The 19293-nt window shown below is 42.8% G+C and overlaps 1 protein-coding gene across 1 annotated transcript in view; it reads left to right on the forward strand.

Annotated features, from left to right (window-relative positions):
- IGF2R (insulin like growth factor 2 receptor) overlaps nt 1-19293 on the forward strand; it is a 138276-nt gene that overhangs the window by 67062 nt on the left and 51921 nt on the right. The window contains exons 16-26 of the mRNA XM_053294828.1: nt 2645-2822; nt 3097-3212; nt 3679-3829; nt 5895-6074; nt 8807-8908; nt 10429-10530; nt 11834-11996; nt 12800-12967; nt 13726-13869; nt 17194-17369; nt 18731-18818. Of these exons, the coding sequence (XP_053150803.1) occupies nt 2645-2822; nt 3097-3212; nt 3679-3829; nt 5895-6074; nt 8807-8908; nt 10429-10530; nt 11834-11996; nt 12800-12967; nt 13726-13869; nt 17194-17369; nt 18731-18818 (1568 nt within the window). The remainder of the gene's footprint in view (nt 1-2644; nt 2823-3096; nt 3213-3678; nt 3830-5894; nt 6075-8806; nt 8909-10428; nt 10531-11833; nt 11997-12799; nt 12968-13725; nt 13870-17193; nt 17370-18730; nt 18819-19293) is intronic.

Consider the following 19293-nt stretch of genomic DNA (forward strand, 5'->3'; position numbering starts at 1 on the left):
AAAGGAACAGGTATGCAGTCTAGGAGTACTTCTGGATCCACACCTCTCCCTGATATCTCAGGTTGAGGTGGTGGCCAGAGAGGCTTTTTATCAGCTTCGGCTGATACGCCAGCTGCATCTGTTTCTTGAGATGAAAGACCTCAAAACTGTGGTACATCTGTTGGTAACATCCAGACTTGACTTCTGCAGTGCGCTCTATGTGGGGCTGCCTTTGTACATAGTCCGGAAACTCCAGTTGGTACAGAATGCGGTGGCCAGTTTGGTTTCTTCGTCACCTCGGATAGACCACATCACCCCTTTGTTGATAGAACTACACTGGTTGTCAATAGGTTTCCAGGCAAAATACTAAGTGCTGGTTATAACCTATAAAGCCCTAAATGGCTTAGGCCCTGAGTATTTAAGAGAACGTCGTCTTCATTATGAGCCCCATCTCTCATTGAGGTCAACTGGAGAGGTCCATCTCCAGTTGCTGCCAGCTTGGCTGGTGGCCACACAGGGACGGGCCTTCTTGGTTGCTACCCCAAGACTGTGGAATGTGCTCCCTACTGAAATACGATCCTCCACATTTCTGACAGTTTTTAAAAAGCACTTGAAAACCCATCTCTTCACCTAAGCTATTTCAGCTTTTTAAATTCTTAAGTTTTAATCTGTCTTTTATTTTTAGATTGCCTAAATTGTTTTAAGGCTTTTGTGTATGTTTTAACTTCATTTATGTTGTTAACTGCGCTGAGATGAAAGTTTGAGGTGGTGTACAAATTTGACAAATAAATAAATGGTGTAGTTTGTAATAATGTCATGCACACCAATCCAAGATGGTGGATGCATGAACATTTGAGGTGCAAGAGATCTAACTTGTGGACCTCGATTTGAACCAAATTTAGTCCAATTGTAGAGACAGTGAAAGGAAAGTAGGCTGATTAGTTCGTACTAGAAGAACTTGTTTTAACCTTGTGGGCTTGAATAATAGCCTCTTGTGAATTGGGGAATTGTTGCAAGTACACAAACAATCCCGTGAGCTGCTATTCTTTAGACCGTAGTTCCCAAGATGAATTACAACCTCCATCATCCCCAGCTGCAACCTGTGGAGGCCCCCTGGTTGGGAACCACTGGCATAGACTAAGCATAGAGTTCCTAGTGAAAGAGCATTTTAAATTGATAAAGATTTTCAGTTGATTGTTCACTCTGAGCTTGGCCTTTTACTCAGGCCAAGCATCAGTTTTCAGAAGATCAGATTCGTGTCAGGCTAGACTTGTAGTAGTCGCAGGAGTTGCTACTGACAAACTATGCTTTCTTCTACGGGACCCACAAAAAAGAGTATCTTTCTGGACCCACCACCATCCACTGTAGTAAGCAGCAAAAAAGGGATATTAAGCCAGCTGAAGGTGCCCAGACTAGGTGCCCAGATATGCATGAATCAGATTTTCTGATTCAAACTCATATTGAATTGATTCGTCAAATGCAGCTGGCTGTCTTGATAAATCACTCAAATCAATTTGGGTGATTCAAGTGCCATTTTAAGGCCCATTTTTCCAGCTCTCCTTGGAAAAATGGACCACAAAATGGCACTCCAATTGCCCAAATCGATTTGGGGTGATTCTCTTCAACTCTGTATCGAGTCTTTTGTTTTGAGGGTGATTCTATTAGAGATTGAATTGTGCATCCCTAGCCCAGACTTCCAGTGAAATCTGAGGACCCCATACAATCTAATACAACTATTTTTACACCCTTTAATGATTGTTGTGTTCTGCTTTCTGATTGGATCACACCTGGTTACATATTTTACATGACCAGGCTCCTAAGAACATACAAATTACGTCAATGTACAGGATGTTGGGGCTACTTGTGTCTCTGCTTTTAGCCTTCATGTTGAATCCTCCTAACATTTTTCGCAACACCTATGTTACTTCCCTGCTTAGACAGCTTCTGATTAACAAACATCTGTAAGGTCACTCTTGAGGACAAAAAGCCTACTATCCATGCAAATTCAAAGATTGGTCTCATCAATACAGTACTATTGCTAATATGCTTCTAATAACTGAAATCATGCAACTGAACCACTAACACTAGTGCCTTCATAACTCTTCTTGGGATACAGCTTCCAGCATTGTTACAGTAGCAGCAATGACCTTGCATGTTGTGATATTTAATGGGTAGCTTATTGGCTTTGTAGTTTGGGGCAGTTTTGCAAATGGTGGTAGAATTTACCTACTCTGATACATGGGCATAAACAATTGTGCCATGGCAGTTAAAGTAAGCCATCAGATTGGGCAGTCACCAAATATATTTTTTATCTTTTATTGATTTTTACATTTATATCCCCCTTCCCCCAAGGAGCCCAGAGCATGTACATGGTTATGCTTATCCTCACAACAACCCTGTAAGTTAAGCTGAGAGGGCAGTGGCTGGCTCAGAGTCGCCCAGTGAGTTTCATGACTGAGTTTGAACTTGGGTCTCACCAGCCTTAGTCCAACCACTACACTATGTTGGTGTATTCATTGTATCATTGAATGTGTTATATTAGCTTTTGCAAAGCAGGCCATGACTTGTTACTGTAATGCTCTGTCTTGGAGGGTAATGTAGATGCTTGGATGCTTGTATACCTTTAGGAACCCTATTTGAAATTTGCATTCATGTATACTTCTAGTGACAACACGAAGTGGAATCTGGGAACTCCCAGTTCTGAGCTTTCCTACTATGATGGAATGATTCAGCTGGACTATCAAAATGGCACACCCTACAATGACAAGAACAACACACCGCGGTCGACCCACATCACTTTCCTGTGTGACCGTGCTGCAGGTGCAGGTCAGCCCGAATATTTGGTAAGAACTGAATGTGAATATTTGCCTTCCTATTGTGGTGTTTCCTTATTGAAGCCCGAATAGCTTTGTGTAATGGGAAACTATGCCTTCCCCAGTACTTTCAGTGGGAATACCAGTTCAGAGGCACATTTTGTTATTACTTTTTAGAACTTCCCATATGCAAGCTGCAGCTTGCCTTGTAGTTTTAAAGGAGCTGTTATGACCTTCGGTAGTTCTAATGGTTGGGGTGTGTGTTTTCTTCTCCTGTGTTGTTTATATGGTCATGGTAACTTAGAAAGAAGAAAACTTCATATACAACTTCAAGTGGTACACCCAATATGCCTGTCCAGAGATTCCCATAGAATGTGCTGTAACAGATTCTCGGACCATGGAGCAATATGATCTTTCAAGGTAAGCAAAAAGCTGTAAGCACAAAATGTGGGTGAAGATGTTCAGCTAGCAAGTTCTTGCTGTCTGAAGTGTGAGCTTCCACTTCATTCTTAATGCCGTCCTGCATGTATCGGTAGTGCTTTTGCTGAGCCCCCAAATCTTGGAAATAAGTGCATGAATTGGGGAGGAAGGAATGTGTGGGCATAATGCTCTTCAGGCTTGTCCCTTTTTGTTGTTCTAGCTGTGAAGTAGTTGGTGGTGTTGAACTGCAGGATTTTGGGGCAGTCGGGTGGCAGTGCTGAACTTGAAGTAGCTTTCCTCACACTGAGACACAAATTGATTCCAGTAGTATTAGCATGCTTATTTCAATGAGATGTATGACTGGAGAAGGAAACAAAAGTTGCAGAATGAATCTTGTTCCTAAGTGTACTTTTAAATCTGAACTGATGTACCAGAGTGCAATATTTTTTCTCTCTGTAAACCTCAGTTTAATTGGAATGGAAAACTGGTATGCAATGGACAGCTCTGATCAGGGTGCACGCAGAAAATACTACATAAATATCTGCCGGCCATTGAAACCTTTCCGAGGCTGTGACCGAAGGGCATCAGTCTGTGAAGTGACATACAAAGAAATTGATGTGAGTATCTCCACACTAATTCTGAAAGAGCCCACAAACCTTTACATTCTATTAGTGCAAGATGGGCAAAATGAACACCTGATCCCACTGCATATTCAAGTGGGCATGTATACCCGTTCCCATTGTCGCTCTGTATTCTCGAATGCCGTCAAGGTTTCCTTCTCTCTTTGTGTTTATAAATATGGGCGATGACTACCCTGCCAGCAGAACTTCTGCTTCATTGGCACAATAGCAACAAAACTAGTGTTTTTTTGTGGCTCTTGGACAGTATCCAGACTATTGAAAGCAATTTAAGTTGATTGTGAATGAAAATCGGAAGTGTCTTACTTCCTTGCAATATGCATAAAATATTTGGTAGCTGTGTGCCTGTGTCCATGGGGAGCGTGGGGAAGCTTTTTTCAGATGCTTGCTATGAAATAGCAACCATCTTAATTGGCATTCTAGTATTTTAGTTCAGCTCAGCTTTTCCTCACTGTTAACCCCTGCTAACTGAGCAAAGAGGCACCTTTTAAAAGTGGTGATTCTCTTTATTTAGCAGGGGGAGAGCAACTGGCCCTATCCAACCCCAGCACAGCATCCCGCCCGTGGCTGTTGGTGGCGGCTTTCTTATGTTTCTTTTTTAGACTGTGAGCCCTTAAGAACATAAGAACAGCCCAGCTGGATCAGGCCCAAGGCCCATCTAGTCCAGCATCCTGCTTCACACAGTGTCCCACCAGATGCCGATGGAAGCCACAGGCAGGAGTTGACGGCATGCCCTCTCTCCTGCTGTTACTCCCCTGCAACTGGTACTCAGAGGCATCCTGCATCTGAGGCTGGAGGTGGCCTACAGCCCTCCAGCTAGTAGCCGATGATAGACCTCTCCTCCATGAAGTTATCCAAACCCTCTTAAAGCCATCCAGGTTGTTGGCTATCACCACATCTTGTGGCAGAGAATTCCACAAGTTGATTATGTGTTGTGTGAAAAAGTACTTCCGTTTGTTGGTCCTAGATTTCCTGGCAATCAATTTCATGGGATGAGCTCCTGATTCTAGTCCAACCAGCTCTCAGCAGAACAAGGCTCCTCCTCCCCATAACCGGCCTCCAGCCCCCATCTTGTATAAAAGAGTCCCCGTCACACACCCTTTGGGGACAGGCAGCCATTTAATTAATTAATTAATTCCTGTATTTAAACCGCTTTGGGAACTTTGGTTGAAGTGGTATATAAATACTCGTATTTGTATTTAGCACCCACTACGATTGGAATTTTCTCTCTCAGTAATGCTCCATCTTTGCCTGCATTTAAAACAAACCCTTAATCAATTTCGCTTCTGCTCTTTCCTTCTGATGGAGAAACTCTAACCGTGTATCTCTGGTTCAAACTCAAATCGTAGATTTCCTCCTTGTTTCCATGTGTAACACTGAAGGGAGCAATAGCAATAGCACTTACATTTATATACCGCTCTATAGCTGGAAGCTCTCTAAGCGGTTTACAATGATTTAGCATATTGCCCCCAACATTCTGGGTACTCATTTTACCGACCTCGGAAGGATGGAAGGCTGAGTCAACCTTGAGCCCCTTGGTCAGGATCGAACTTGTAACCTTCTGGTTACAGGGCGGCAGTTTTACCACTGCGCCACCAGGTAGTCCTATGTGTGCTGGTGTTTTATCAAGATTAACTCTTGATAATTGGGCAAAGAGGAAATATTTAAACTGGTGATTCGTATTTTAGCAGGGAGGTGGTAGCTGTCTCTATTCAGCCCAGCATTGCTTCTCTTGAGTGACTGTTTCTGGTGTTGTCTTTGGATTCCTTTTTATTTCTTCTTATGAGCCTTTTTGGGCCAAGGAACCACTTTCCTATAACCTTTGCTGTGTAAATCTCTTAGATTTCATTTTTTGCTGAGAAATGAGATTAACTTTCTAAAGTTAAATGAGAAATGAGCACTTTCTAAAGTTAAAGATTGGCTTAAACTCAAGATGCACTACACAGAATGACTGCATTTATGTGATTTCTGTATCTATATCTAAAAAAGAACCTTCTTGCATAATAGTCTTGTGCTTTAGAGCAACTTGCTTTTTTAATTTCAGGGTGGCTATCATGAAGTTGCTTCCAACAGTAACTTGGGGATTGCCAGCCATGGCCCAGTTATTGAAGAGCCTGGCAGAATCCTCCTGAATTACACGGGTGGCTCCCTGTGCTCCAGGGCAGATGGTGTGAACCAACCTTTCACAAGCCTCATTCATCTCCGCTGCTCCAAGGGCACGCTTGTAAGTTCTGGGAGAACTTCCTTCTCCTCCTATTGTGACTTCATCATGTGATTTGTCAATCTGTATCTAAGAGCAGTGAGTATCTGTGGGTGAATTTTGGATCCTCTTCAAGTCCCTTTTATGTGGCTTGGACCTGTAATGCACAGGTGTTCTTGTTGGTGTTGCATCACTTTCATGTTGGAAATGCAGTACAAGCTGCTCATCTGTTCAGGCAATCTAAATATGATTTAAAAGCTGTACAGTACAGCTTTTCCCCGGCAAATGGCCAGTCTCCTTATGGACAAGGTATTTTGTGTTTTTGTTTCAGTTATTGTAGGGAGAAATGAGCTAAATGCAATTAGAAGCTTGCTAAAAAATTACTAGAGTGTTAAATGCTGTAAGTTAAATGTAACAATTCAAAGAAAGACACTAGGGCTTGTATGCCAAGGATGATTTGGCAGTCCATGGTCAAATCGGACCCCATAGATTGTACCATGTAAATAGCCTCTGTGATGAGCCCCAGAAAGAAAAGAGGGTTGTGGGTGAAAAGCATTTATGGCAATGTTACTCGGACACATTGAAGTGGGGGTGGAAGTGTATTTAAATTTAGTCTATCCTCTGGGTCTCTCTGCAGCACCAGTCTGTGCCCCAGGGGCGTGTACAGAGATCCTTGTACTTGGTCATGTGTCTGTGTGCAGTGATCTGTGTATTGTAGTAGTAATCTTAGACTGGATAAATTGGGATACTCCTGACCCTCTCCTAAGGCCATGCACAGGGAAACAGAGGAACAAAGCAGCATCATTCTGAAATCCCTGCTTCCCAAATTGCATGGGGATGGTGGAACAGTAAGGATGCAGTTAGCCCTAGAAATTCAGTGGTGGCTCACTGCTAGGGAGTACTTAATCTACTTGGGGCTTAGCTGGTAGTGGAAGAAGCCTCTTCCCTGGAACATTACATTTCACAGACAGACGCTCTGCCTTATCTCCCCACCTCCACTCCATGGAGGTCCACCATACATGTTGTAAATATCTAACTTTCTGGTATTAGACATTGGACCACTTGGAAAAGTGGAATATTGTCCCTCCACCCAATTCCCTTGTCAAAGTGGACATCCAGAAAAATGTGTGCCTGAGCAGAATGCTGTCTACTTGGAGGCATCAAATAGAAAACTAGCAAATCAGTCCAGTGTGCTGCTAAGTAAAAGAAGAAGAATATCCAGGTTCAGAAATAAAAAATTCTGTTCAATAGGGATTTGGTTTTCTAGACACTTATCTGTCCCTTGGGTTGGCTCCAAATCCAGGAGTTGAACTTGGCAAGTATAATGTAAGATGTCAAGATTTTTCATTTTTATTGTGGATAAAAATGGAAGTCCATATGACCCTGTTCATGGGCATCTCAAGTGTTCATGCTGGATGCTCAGTCCACATACAGACAGGTGTTAAGTATGTAAATTAGATATATTTTCTACCAGTTTTACTTTTTTAATGTGCACATGTGAATGTAATCTGAACCTGTTGTATACAATAACAATTTGTATACAATAACAATAACAATGTTGTTGTATACAATAACAATACAATAACAATAACAAGAGGAGAGCTGGTCTTGCGGTAGCAAGCATGACTTGTCCCCTTAGCTAAGCAGGATCTGCCCTAGTTGCATATGAAAGGGAGACTAGAAGTGTGAGCGCTGTAAGATATTCCCCATAGGGGATGGAGCCGCTCTGGGAAGACCAGAAGGTTTCATGTTCCCTCCCTGGCTTCTTCAAGATAGGGCTGAGAGAGATTCCTGCCTGCAGCCTTGGAGAAGCCGCTGCCTGTCTGTGAAGACAATACTGAGCTAGAAGGACCAAGGGTCTGACTCAGTATATGGCAGCTTCCTATGTTCCTATGTAATTTTGAATATGGAACTGAGGCTGAATTAACAAATCCTTAGCAATGTTCTATCTATCGATAGAACAGCATTAAAATAAGCAATGCTTTTAACGGGGATTAATGAGTTTTATTGCTCCAGTAAATATCATGGCAGCCTTGGGTGGATTGTTCCAAGGGGGACTGTTCATGGGAATATCCTTCAGCCTTCTGCATTTCAGGCAGTGTTTGTCTTCGGGAATTGGAGCAGAGGGATGTGGAAGTTGCTAGGGTTCTCTATTCTTCCTCTGATCTCCAGCCCTAAACAAAGCTGGCTTTTATTGGGGCAAAATAAGTGCATTCTCTGCAACAAGTTTGATTGGCCACATAAAGTTACAATCTAATGAGATGCTAATTGGATTTTGCCATTTTAAAATGCTTGCCTACATAAAACCTGGCAGAATTATGTGGAATGTAACATACACTGAAAGCCAGGTTGGTGATCTAATTAACAATTCTTGTATGTGTTTACTTTTACCATACTTGACTCTCTGCAAAGCCCTTTAATGCCCAACAAGGGATACTGAGCTATACAAGGTACATAAACTCCCACCAGTACATGCTTTTTAGCTCTTTTGGTTTATTGTCAATGTGAACTGGTTAGCATAGGCATGCTTGGTGTGTAATGCATAATAAAAGCATTGCTCACTTTAATTTGTCTTGCTATTTTTTAATAAAACCTTGGAGGAGTTGCTCTCTTTAAAAGCTATTGCAGTAGCAACTGAAATCCCAAATGATTGTACCATACATTGTAGAACACCAAGATGATGCTTCTGTGGTACTTGTAAAGTTGGGTTGTTTGAAAATTGTTAACCTTAATGTTCTGGCCATTTGTATTTTCAGAATAGCAGCCCGCGACTCCTAGAAATCAAAGAGTGTGTCGCAACATTCCTGTGGGAAACTGAAGCTGCTTGTCCAGTCACAACCATAGAAGGCGACTCTGAGGTGAGGAGCTGGACATGCACAATCGTGTGCAGATTTTACCTGCATGCTAACTAGCATCCCTTACAGTCCAATCCTATTCATGTCTACTTAAGAGAAATGCTGGGAGAGTTACTTTTCAGTGTCCATAAGGATCTCAGGGTGTGGAACTTAAAAAAGAAAAGAAAAGAAAGAAAGCTTTATTGTAAACTTCTTGTCTGACCTTATGGCTGTGGAGCAAAGTGTGAGACAAGGACTGTGCCCTCTAAATGCTTAGATGCAAGGGAGCTGAATGTGACTTGTGAGGGTTTATGAACCTTCCTACCATAAAATTAACTTAAATTTTCTTGATACAGTTATCATGTGCTTTCACTCCAGTAATTTGATTCACTGATGTTAATCATTTGCAAAGTAGAGGCGTGTTCCCATCAATCAAGTACTCTGGTTCTTATTGGACATTGGATCTCGCTCAAGCATCCTGGAGTGACTGCATCCTCCAGGGTGGTCAAGCCTTCTCAGTCAATAATATGCTACTTAAAAGAGTGTACATGTGGCCTTTACAGATCCCTTAAGATATCTGTGGCTATCTGTGAAGGACGCACACTACAACTGGTATCCCTTATACTTGATTGCCTCTTGATACTAAGCTATACACACCACTTCCCTGCCTCTCCAGCCACAGAAGTGGCCATTGCATGTCACTATGCCATTGCAGGGCACCTCTGTGCCTGACAGTGAGGCAAGTGACTTCCAGGAAACTAACCCTCAAAACAAGCAAATGAAACCACTTGCAAAGTGGATGGAATCAGGTGTCGTCCTAGACCTATTGGTCTGTGAGCATACACAGATGGAATTCCAGAACTAATCTCACAAGGAGAAACCTACAAGTGAATTTCGAAGGAAATGCCAAAGCGGTAGTATGACCACACCAGTGCACAACCTTAAATAAATTAATATCACAACCTACAAGAAGTGCTCTGGTGTGGAACCAAGAAGTATGCCTCACTGGTGCCTATGCTCCTGGACTGGAGGGATGTAACTCCAGGACATACTGGGAAGCAGTGTACCTGTCCCAGACACATGGCAGAGGGCTATTGTGATGGCTCTGCTTGCCAGCCTCCCCCCCCCTCGCACACGCCACACACACACCACCACAGCCCCCTTTTCCATTCCTGTACATATGGTATCTTTACTGATGGTACTCCAAACATCTTCGCTTGTACCTCCAGCTCAAGAGCCCAGTATCTAGGGCAAAACAAGACCATGGTACTATGATGAAACTGATACTTGATTGTCTACAACACCAATCTCTTTCATCAACCCTAAAATTTAACCATGGTTTCATGTCACATCTGATCCCTTCCAGGAACTTGTGCTGTAATATCAGCCTAATCATTACGGAAAATGTCTGCCTTGCTTCCTTCCATAATGTCAAAGCATTATGAAGGCATTGTTTTGAAGGGTGCAAATATTTTTCAGTGTGAAAGTCTTGCTTGGATTTAATCTCTTGTCTCCCCTTGATAAAATATTTTTGCTTTCTGTAGAGCTGCTCTGTAAAGGATCCTAACAGTGGCTTTGTGTTTAACCTGAAATCGTTAGCTTCAAAAGCTGGATACTTCACCTCTGGAAATGGAAAGTACTACACGGTAATAACTTTTTCTTTCCAACCATAGAACTCCATATTGCCATGGTTCATTCTTTTCTGGGGTTTTTCTTGTACAAATTAGCAATTCAATACTCTTTCACAAAGACATAACAGAAGCCAAACATTAAGTTTATTCTTCATACATGAAAAGCAATAGCAATAGCACTTACATTTATATACCGCTCTATAGCCGGAGCTCTCTAAGCGGTTTACAATGATTTAGCATATTGCCCCCAACATTCTGGGTACTCATTTTACCGACCTTGGAAGGATGGAAGGCTGAGTCAACCTTGAGCCCCTGGTCAGGATCGAACTTGTAACCTTCTGGTTACAGGCCGGCAGTTTTACCACTGTGCCACCAGGGGCTCTTTAAAGACCTCTTAATCCAGTTTGTGATGAGTAATAAGAGCCAGAAATAAACTAGCATATGGGAAAACATGAGGAACATGGAAAAAACCTCTTAAAGTTAGAACTTAAATCTTACCTTCTGGGTCAGTTCAGACATCAATCAAAACTATGCCTTATTTCCGTGCAACACCCCTGAGCCTCAGGAGCACATGCTTCCTCCTCCCCTGCCTACACAAGTGTCTACTTCCAGTGTTTCTTTCATCGTCTCTCATCCTTGACCAATGCTGGTTTATTTTAACCTACTTTCTAAAAATAAACCACAGTCTGTAACCAACATTTTAAGTGGGCTACAGATTGCAACTTATTTTATGTGGGAAGGTTATAAATTGAGACTGGTCAGTTTGGATATCATGATTGATCTTTATTTATTCCAGCTGTAATTGACAGATGGTTGTATAAGCAGTGCACCCAACATGTGCACCCAACCCTCCAGTATGTTTGTGGAACTAGGCTTTAATCAGGACTCTCAGTGACCTTTGAAGAAGCTCAAAGAGCACTAAAGATGTTCTGACACTGAATCAATTTGCAACATGTATAATGGGGCAAGAATGAATGGGGATTGTCTAGCTATGAAACCAAGTTCTGATATAGTTACCCACTTAGAAGGTTGAGAATTTCTCCTGGTAAATGATGCATATGAGCCAGCGTGGTGTAGTGGTTAGAGTGCTGGACTAGGACCGGGGAGACCTGAGTTCAAATCCCAATTCAGCCATGATACTAGCTGGGTGACTCTGGGCCAGTCACTTCTCTCTCAGCCTAACCCACTTCACAGGGTTGTTGTGAAAGAGAAATTCAAGTATGTAGTACACCGCTCTAGGCTCCTTGGAGGAAGAGTGGGATATAAATGTAAAAATAAATAAATAAATAAATAAATATGATGTATTTAAATTTCTTAGCTAAATATTTGTGAACCGATAACAACATGTGATAACCCGGGTACTATTGAGGATTTTCCACTTGGTGGCTGTGAAACGGGCGACTTGGATCATATCGGTAAAGTGAAACTGAACAAAACTATTGAACTATCTACAGAAGGATATCTGTCTGTCACATACAGAGGTAAAGTTGCTTTGTAGCTACAAGGGCTTTATACAGATAAGTTTTGTAGTCTGGATCATAGTAGGCAGTATTTTACTTATTTACATTTCTATATTGCCTTTCATCCTACGACTCCAGGGTAGTGAACAAAAAATAGCCATACTTTTGGTCATTCAGTCTCAAATCTTCCTTGGGATGTTGTTGTAGGGAGTGAACATTGATGCTGGGATCAATAATATGTCAGTCTTTTAAAAAGATACTCTTAAATTCTAAATCGTGACAGCCAACCACACTTAACACTTATTTCAAACTGCAGGGCACACCATCTTGAACATATTTGACCAAAAGTCTCCCTTTCTCTTGCTAACTTGTCTGTCCCATTATGAGGCAACACACATTGGCTCAAACACCTGCCTTGTGCATCCTCACTTGGTCATCTGGCCCAACCTTTGTAGTTTTTGGACAACAAGCTTCCACAGCTGCTTTCCCTTCTGATTAAGAGATTCTGACAAAGTTAGTAGGTGCTGGGGAGACGGATAGATAAGCATGCCGCTATACATCCAGCATACTCTGTGTATGAATGTGTCATTGCTTCAGAACTAGAGTTTTCTTGTGGGCTTTGCTGAAGTGCTGATGCCCTTGTGTCTCAACCCGAATAGTAATATGTCCTGGAATCCTACTGTACAGCTCAATGAACTAACCAGTTTAACAGGGACACAAATGTTATGGGAATAAAGGTATAGTTCACAAATGTGTTTGCAGTTTTAAAGGGACAGTTGTAAATAGCTGGTGAGTACCTTGACTTGAAGCCTTTTCTTCTTCAGGACCTAATGACAATTTTGTCGTGATATTTATCTGCAATGAATCGTACCCTGGAGAACTCAAATTTGTGCATGAAGAAATTAATTCTGCACGAAAAATTCACAACATTTTATTTGAGTTTCACACAGCCTTAGCCTGCTTGCCTGCTCCAGTAGACTGCCAGGTTACTGGTAAGTAAAACAGACTTCCTGGAAGTATCAATAAACTCTACATCAGAGGACAATTTGTTAAGCTGTATTTGTTAGCTGCCCAGAGAGCAATTTGTTATGGGGTGGCTAACAAAGTTTTTTTTAAAAAAATATTATTACTATTACTACTGCTTCTGCTTCTTCTTCTTCACTGGTAGAGATTTCCTTTGGAAGGCATATTTTCTGCCTTAATGGCTGGCATGCGTTTCTGGGGAGCCTCTGAGTTGTCTCCCCCTTAAAATGTCTGAAAATGTTACAAGCGGTGAAAGGGCAGTTGTGGGAGGTTGCAAGACAATTTGAAGAATACGTGGAGTGGACAATGCAATGTCTCCTATCATTAGTGGCACACTAAAATCACATTTTGCATCTTCCTTGGAAAACATGAGTTTTGAAACTAGTTTATTTTGCTTCCTGAATTACTCTGGCTTAATCAATTGCCCAGTCTCTTGCCCGCCAATTATCCTTTGGGAGGGGAACAAATAAACTAAACAGAAATGTGGCCTGAGACCATCAGACTTAGGCTGCCTAGTCTTGTGATAGTACTGTGATAACTCATCACACTTGTGCCATGCTACCCTGACAGCCTAGTGACCTACCTGTAAGCCTTCTAGGAGATGCCACTTCCAAATTTTTCTTCCTGTGACTCTGCCTTGGATGACTAAATTCAGGGAAACTGGAGTCTTTTGAATAAGGTAGATTTGATTTAATAAAGTGTTTGAGGCTCCTGATTGTGCTTTCAGATTCTGCTGGCAATGAATATGATCTAAGTGATTTGAGCAGAGAAAATGATCCTTGGATTGCACTGGATACTTCAAAAGATGCAAAAAATAGAACCTTCTATCTGAATGTTTGCAAGCCTCTTCCCTCCATACAAGGATGCCCTGGTAAGCATCTTACATTTATCTGACTTCTGTACTGGAACTAGTTAATGGAGTATCATCCCAACAGTCTGTATCTCTCCTACTCCCTGGTCCCCTGACGGCTACATTTGCAGATTTTTCCTGCTTCACCTCTGGATGGCCTTATCTGGTCTACTCTGTTGTTTGGACAGCAGGTGCCATGACCCCTCTGAGTACTAGCCAGGTAATGCAGGGTATATGGGCAGCACTGTGTCAAGCAGCTGAGTGCAGAGATTTAATAATTCAGCTTATCCTCTAGTCCATGAAGAACTTCCAAAAAGGCAATAGCTGCCGCTTGCTTTGTCACATAGGGGTCTTCAGATGATACTTCCATTCCTTGCTGCTGAAAGAGGACATCTTGTGGGTTATGCTTCCTCTGCTGCTCCAGTGGCAGAACTATGCAAATTAACTTGGAAAGCTTAAATAGGCCTGGGAAGGATAACCCCATCCAGTTCTGATAGTCCTGTGTCTGCTCCAGAGACAGCCTTTCCCTCTTTGTCCTAAAAGCAGTCTCTTGTGCCACCGTACCTAATCCTTGTAGTTCCTTTGCTATTCTTTTATCCTACAGCTCTTCTCTCCTTGTTGATTATATTTATTTATTTTTAAACCTCTCTGTATTTTCCTCTATTCTGTCCTCTTTACCTCTTCTCTGGAGTCAGTAACTGTGATGCAGAGTGGTCCTCGAATCCAGAACATCTTCATTCCTAGGGGCAATCAAAGGAACACAATTTTGGCATACGACATGTTAAAAATGTCAATGCACCTGCATATCTCGGCAGCGGCTGCAATGGCAGCCTTGCCTGCAAACGCTCCCCTGTCGGAGATATGTAAAGCGGCAACATGATCATCCCCATCTACCTTCATAAGACATTACAAGATGGACAGTCAGTATTCCGCCAAAGCCGCATTTGGTGGAAGAGTGCTGCAGCGGGTATTCCTTCAGCAGTAGTCCTGGACTCTTCCCACCCGGGCTCATCAGCTGTGGCATGTCCCACGAGATGTCCTCTTTCAGCAGCAGGGAATGGAGCATTAGTTACTTATCATGAAGGCTTCCTCCTGCTGCTGAATATGAGGACATTTCAGCCCATCTGCTTGGGCTGTCCAGGTCTACTGCATGGACTGCCTTGCTCTCATATATTCTGTTACCTTGACTTGGCTGTTCAGAAATGGGTGGGGTTATCCTTCCCAGGCCTATTTAAGTTTTCCAAGTTAACTTGCATAGTCCTGCCCCACTTCAGAGCAAGTAACCAGTGCTCCATTTCATTCTGTTTCTGAGCCTTTTGATTAATTCAGAGACTGTCTTAGCTGCTTGTAAAGTAGTATTACCACACTTGCTTTGCACATGTGGATCCTGCCCGTGTGTGTGTGTGTGTGTGTGTGTGTGTGTGTGTGTGTGTTTAGACTGAGTAGTGAGAATTGGGGTGAAACCATAACTTGTAAGTGTGTGTAATAAAAGGATCACAGCCCAGACACAAGCAAATACCAGTGTTGGGGTACCCCAGAGTAGCAACAGGCTCAAGACAAGCTTTTAAAACAAAGCTTATTGATACAATCTTGAGCAGCACAGGGAGTGAAGGCATCTTCCAGGGAGAAGATGTGGTGGGGGTGGGGGGAGTGAAGGCTTTAATAGTGGCTGGCTTGGAGTGCGAACAAAGCGGTGGGGGAGAGGTGTAAAGAATGAAGAAAGGACAGTTAGTTGCTGATCTCTGCTGTTCGACGTGCAATGCCAAAGTGAGGACGTCTCACCACTGGGGAAGATTCCGGATCTGTTGCACAGGATTTGCCAATGGAGAGCAAGGAGGGGCAACTGGCCTGACAGCCAGGTTTTGTGGCCCTGCATGTGCTCACAGCTAGCAAAGGGGAGCCCTGGGGTCCCCAGACAGCTGGGCACAGGGATTGCCATGCGACAAGCCCACAGAGCATAACCCAGCTTCTGAGGTTTCTCTCTAGTATCCCACCCGGGAGTCTCTGGGGCTTTCAGGCAGTCAAGCACAGGAATAATTATGTGGCAGGCGTGCACAGAAAGTGTTCCACAGACTAGGAATTCCAAGAATGTCCAGGGCATTTTAGGCCAGGATTTTTCCTGCAGCTATTTCATGCAAGGGGCACTCACGGATAGTGAATTCTGCTTGGGTTTTTGACTACAGTCGTCTCAGGGGCTCTGTAGCTCAGTGGTTCATCTTAAAGAAGGGGGGAAGGAGTAAGTGCAAGGCAGGCAGGCACTCCACTGGGTGGGTTCCTGAGGGCCTTAATATGGCACTGGGTGCTTCCAGATTCCCACAGTGATGATACTTCTAGGAAGACAGGCAGGGGGAAACCACATGGGAAGTGTGGAGATTGGAGAGGTGGGGAAACTCTAGGGTTTCCGGGACCAGACTGGAGAGTTGTGTGTGCGGCTGTGCTTTCTCATAGAACAAAAGGGTTCTGTTGTGTCCCATCTGCATAACTGGTTTGAGATCTTGTCCTTGACTTGCATTCCAGGCTGTCTGAATAGATTAAATGCTACTCCAGCCTCCCTGCTTATCATACTACTTGATCAGGCATTTGGGCTCCCTCAAGGATACACATAATTCAGTGGGGTGCCTTGATGTTTGCCCGGTGGCCTAGTTAGCTGCATGATATTGCTGCTCGGTCCAAGCTGAGGTCAAATTGCCTCTGTGGCATCAAATGCTTGTTGATGCATTAGTTGCGTGTTTGAAAAGCCAGAGTTCCTAAGGTGGGAGGGAAAAGAGGCTGTCTGTTAACAGCGGTGGTATGTTACGGGGAGACCGATAAGTTTATAGAATGCTCACAACTAACCTTTTGACATTGCCTTTCTTTGCCTGCCTTCATAAGATTGATCTTTTAACATTTGAAATTATATTTTAGTGGGAGGGGCCAGAACAGTAGCAACTAAGGACGGTCTAAAAATCAAACAAACAAATAAATAAACTGATTTGCACATTTGAGCAGGCATTTCACATTGGGTTTTGAAGCACTGAACTGGTTCATGTTGAAGCCAGAACAAATAATGTGATATGTGAACAGTTAATATGAAGGTAGGGAAAAAGCTTGTGTGGTAATTCACCTCCCCCAAGACACTGTATACAAGGAGACATTTTAGAATCAATGTGAAGAGTTCCCAGTTCAGTGCGACTTGCTGACTGAATTATATGTAGCAACCACAGCTGATGATCAGTTCAGACAACTAACCGAAGTAAGAAGGAAAGAGACTTCTGACCTCTCTTTTAATCCTTATTCCTTAAGAATTAATGCAGCTTACTGTGTGAGATGCAAAAGCAAATGTGGAAATGTTCCTTTTGGTTGCAGCTGGTATAATAGGATCTTGTATGAAGCGTGATGGTAAAGGTCAGAATATTGGTGTGATTCAGACAAGTCCTCAAGCTGCTACTGATGGGTCTCTCAGTATTGTGTATTTGAATGGCGACAAATGCAAAGATAAGCAGTACTCAACACGGATCATCTTCCAATGTGATCAAGCTTTGGTAAGCTTATGTTTTTTTGTGTTGAGCATCTCGTGCTGAAATATTTAGATGCAATCCACCTGGCTACTTTTTTAGTCTCTACCTTGCAAACTTGGGGAATTCACTTGCCTCCTGCTCAGATTGCCTGTATTGCTTCAGCTCCCATTTCTCACTAAGCATAACCAGCTCAGGGTTTCGTCTTTTCTTTTCCCTCCCCACTCCCCAGCCTCAAAAGAGGTGGAAGGAGACATGCGTGTGGAGGACCTTTTTCTCCACTTCCAGCCTCAGAAGATCTAGTAGTCATCCCTGGCTAGAAGAAAGCCAATGTGCCATGTACATAGCCACTACAAAGTTGTCATTTGCTCAGTTGCTCACTTGGGAGGAACTGCTGCTCAGAGAGAGAAGCAAATTACAAGGCTGCAACATTTGTCCCTCTTCTCCAGCCTCATCTGGAGAGAACTGGAAACTTCAGATCTGGTTGCAATATTTTATCCTCATTCTGTAATAGTAAACAGTAACCAGTCTAGCTAGCACAAAGCAGTAGCAAATGCTTCCTGCTACTTGAAGGGTATAGTAACTTGTTCAGAAAGCAGATTTTAAAGAACTCTGCTCCCAGTACTGATGTGGACTCCATCTTTATGCTGAGATGGCTTAGTAATGTAAGTCATTGCCACAGTTAATAGCAATACTAGTTCCTACTGCTCACTCAAGAAAGATGGAATACAGTGTTCTCCATTCCATGTGGGTTCATGGATACAATTTTCAGATAATTATAGTGTTTGCAAAGTGTTAAATATGTTAAATAATAAATAAATATAAAGTTCACATGGTTCTACTTCAATCACATTAAAAGCTGTCCCCTTTTAACACATTAACACATATGACACATTATGTGCCATTGCCTGATGTTAGCAAGGTCTGCTTCCTACACGGAGATCAATCCCTGGGCAAATGGTATTATGTTGTTGTAATTGAAGCGTGGTGTATGTAGAATGTATGCCATAGATCCATTGATCCAACAATCACAGTTAATACACAATAATAGTGGTAGCAGCAGAAAAGACGTGAGCTGCACATCAAACTTAGCAGCACAATATTTGCCCCACCCTGCCCCCCAGTTTCCCACATGAACTGAAATGCAAAGTGACACTGACTTGTTCAGTGCATCTGGCTCAGTCAGAGGATCCGTAGACAGCAAGTCTCCTCTCAGGTTCATGTGTTTTCTCAACAAAAATAGTGCATTATGGAATTTGGAGAAACAGACTGTGCAGCTGGCACCTCGAACACTGGATGAGTTCTCCAGTGAATTGATTTAAGAAAGGGAATCAGTAGAATTGTCTCTGTGTTATAAAACTGACAACCTTTCCATCTCTCTGCTGTAGGGATCACCAGTGTTTCAACATCAAGAGGATTGTGAGTTTGTTTTTCTCTGGAGAACTTTAGCAGCTTGTCCGGTGCACAGAGCAGAAGGCAAGTATGAGTGTTTCATTCTGAGCAAGCCCCCCCCCCCCTTTGAACTGTTTTATCTGAACCTGTTGCTTTCAAAGTTCGTTCTTCAAGTCTAAATACTCCCAAAAGCAGCTGACAGCAAAGAGATGCAATAAAAATCATCATTCAAGAATACAAATAAAAAATGGTATCCAGATCAGCAGGCCCAAAAACCTGAAAGATATAGACAACTGATCCAAAAGCCCCAAGTAAACCAGATGGCCTTTAATTTCTTCAGATAGAAAGAGTAATGGGGCCAGATGTACCTTGCAGGGGAGCAGGTTCCACAGCATGGGGGCAATCGTAGACATGGCTTGCTTGCTCCCACATTGCCACCGACCTCGCCTTAGGTGCAAGAAGAAATGAGACCAGTCCTATCTTGAGCTTAAACCTTCCTCCAGTTCTTTTGTCAATTCCTGATACATGGCCGAACTGATTAACTTGCAAAGCATTAATG

Source organism: Hemicordylus capensis, chromosome 1 (assembly GCF_027244095.1).
Source record: "Hemicordylus capensis ecotype Gifberg chromosome 1, rHemCap1.1.pri, whole genome shotgun sequence".
NCBI lineage: Eukaryota > Metazoa > Chordata > Lepidosauria > Squamata > Cordylidae > Hemicordylus > Hemicordylus capensis.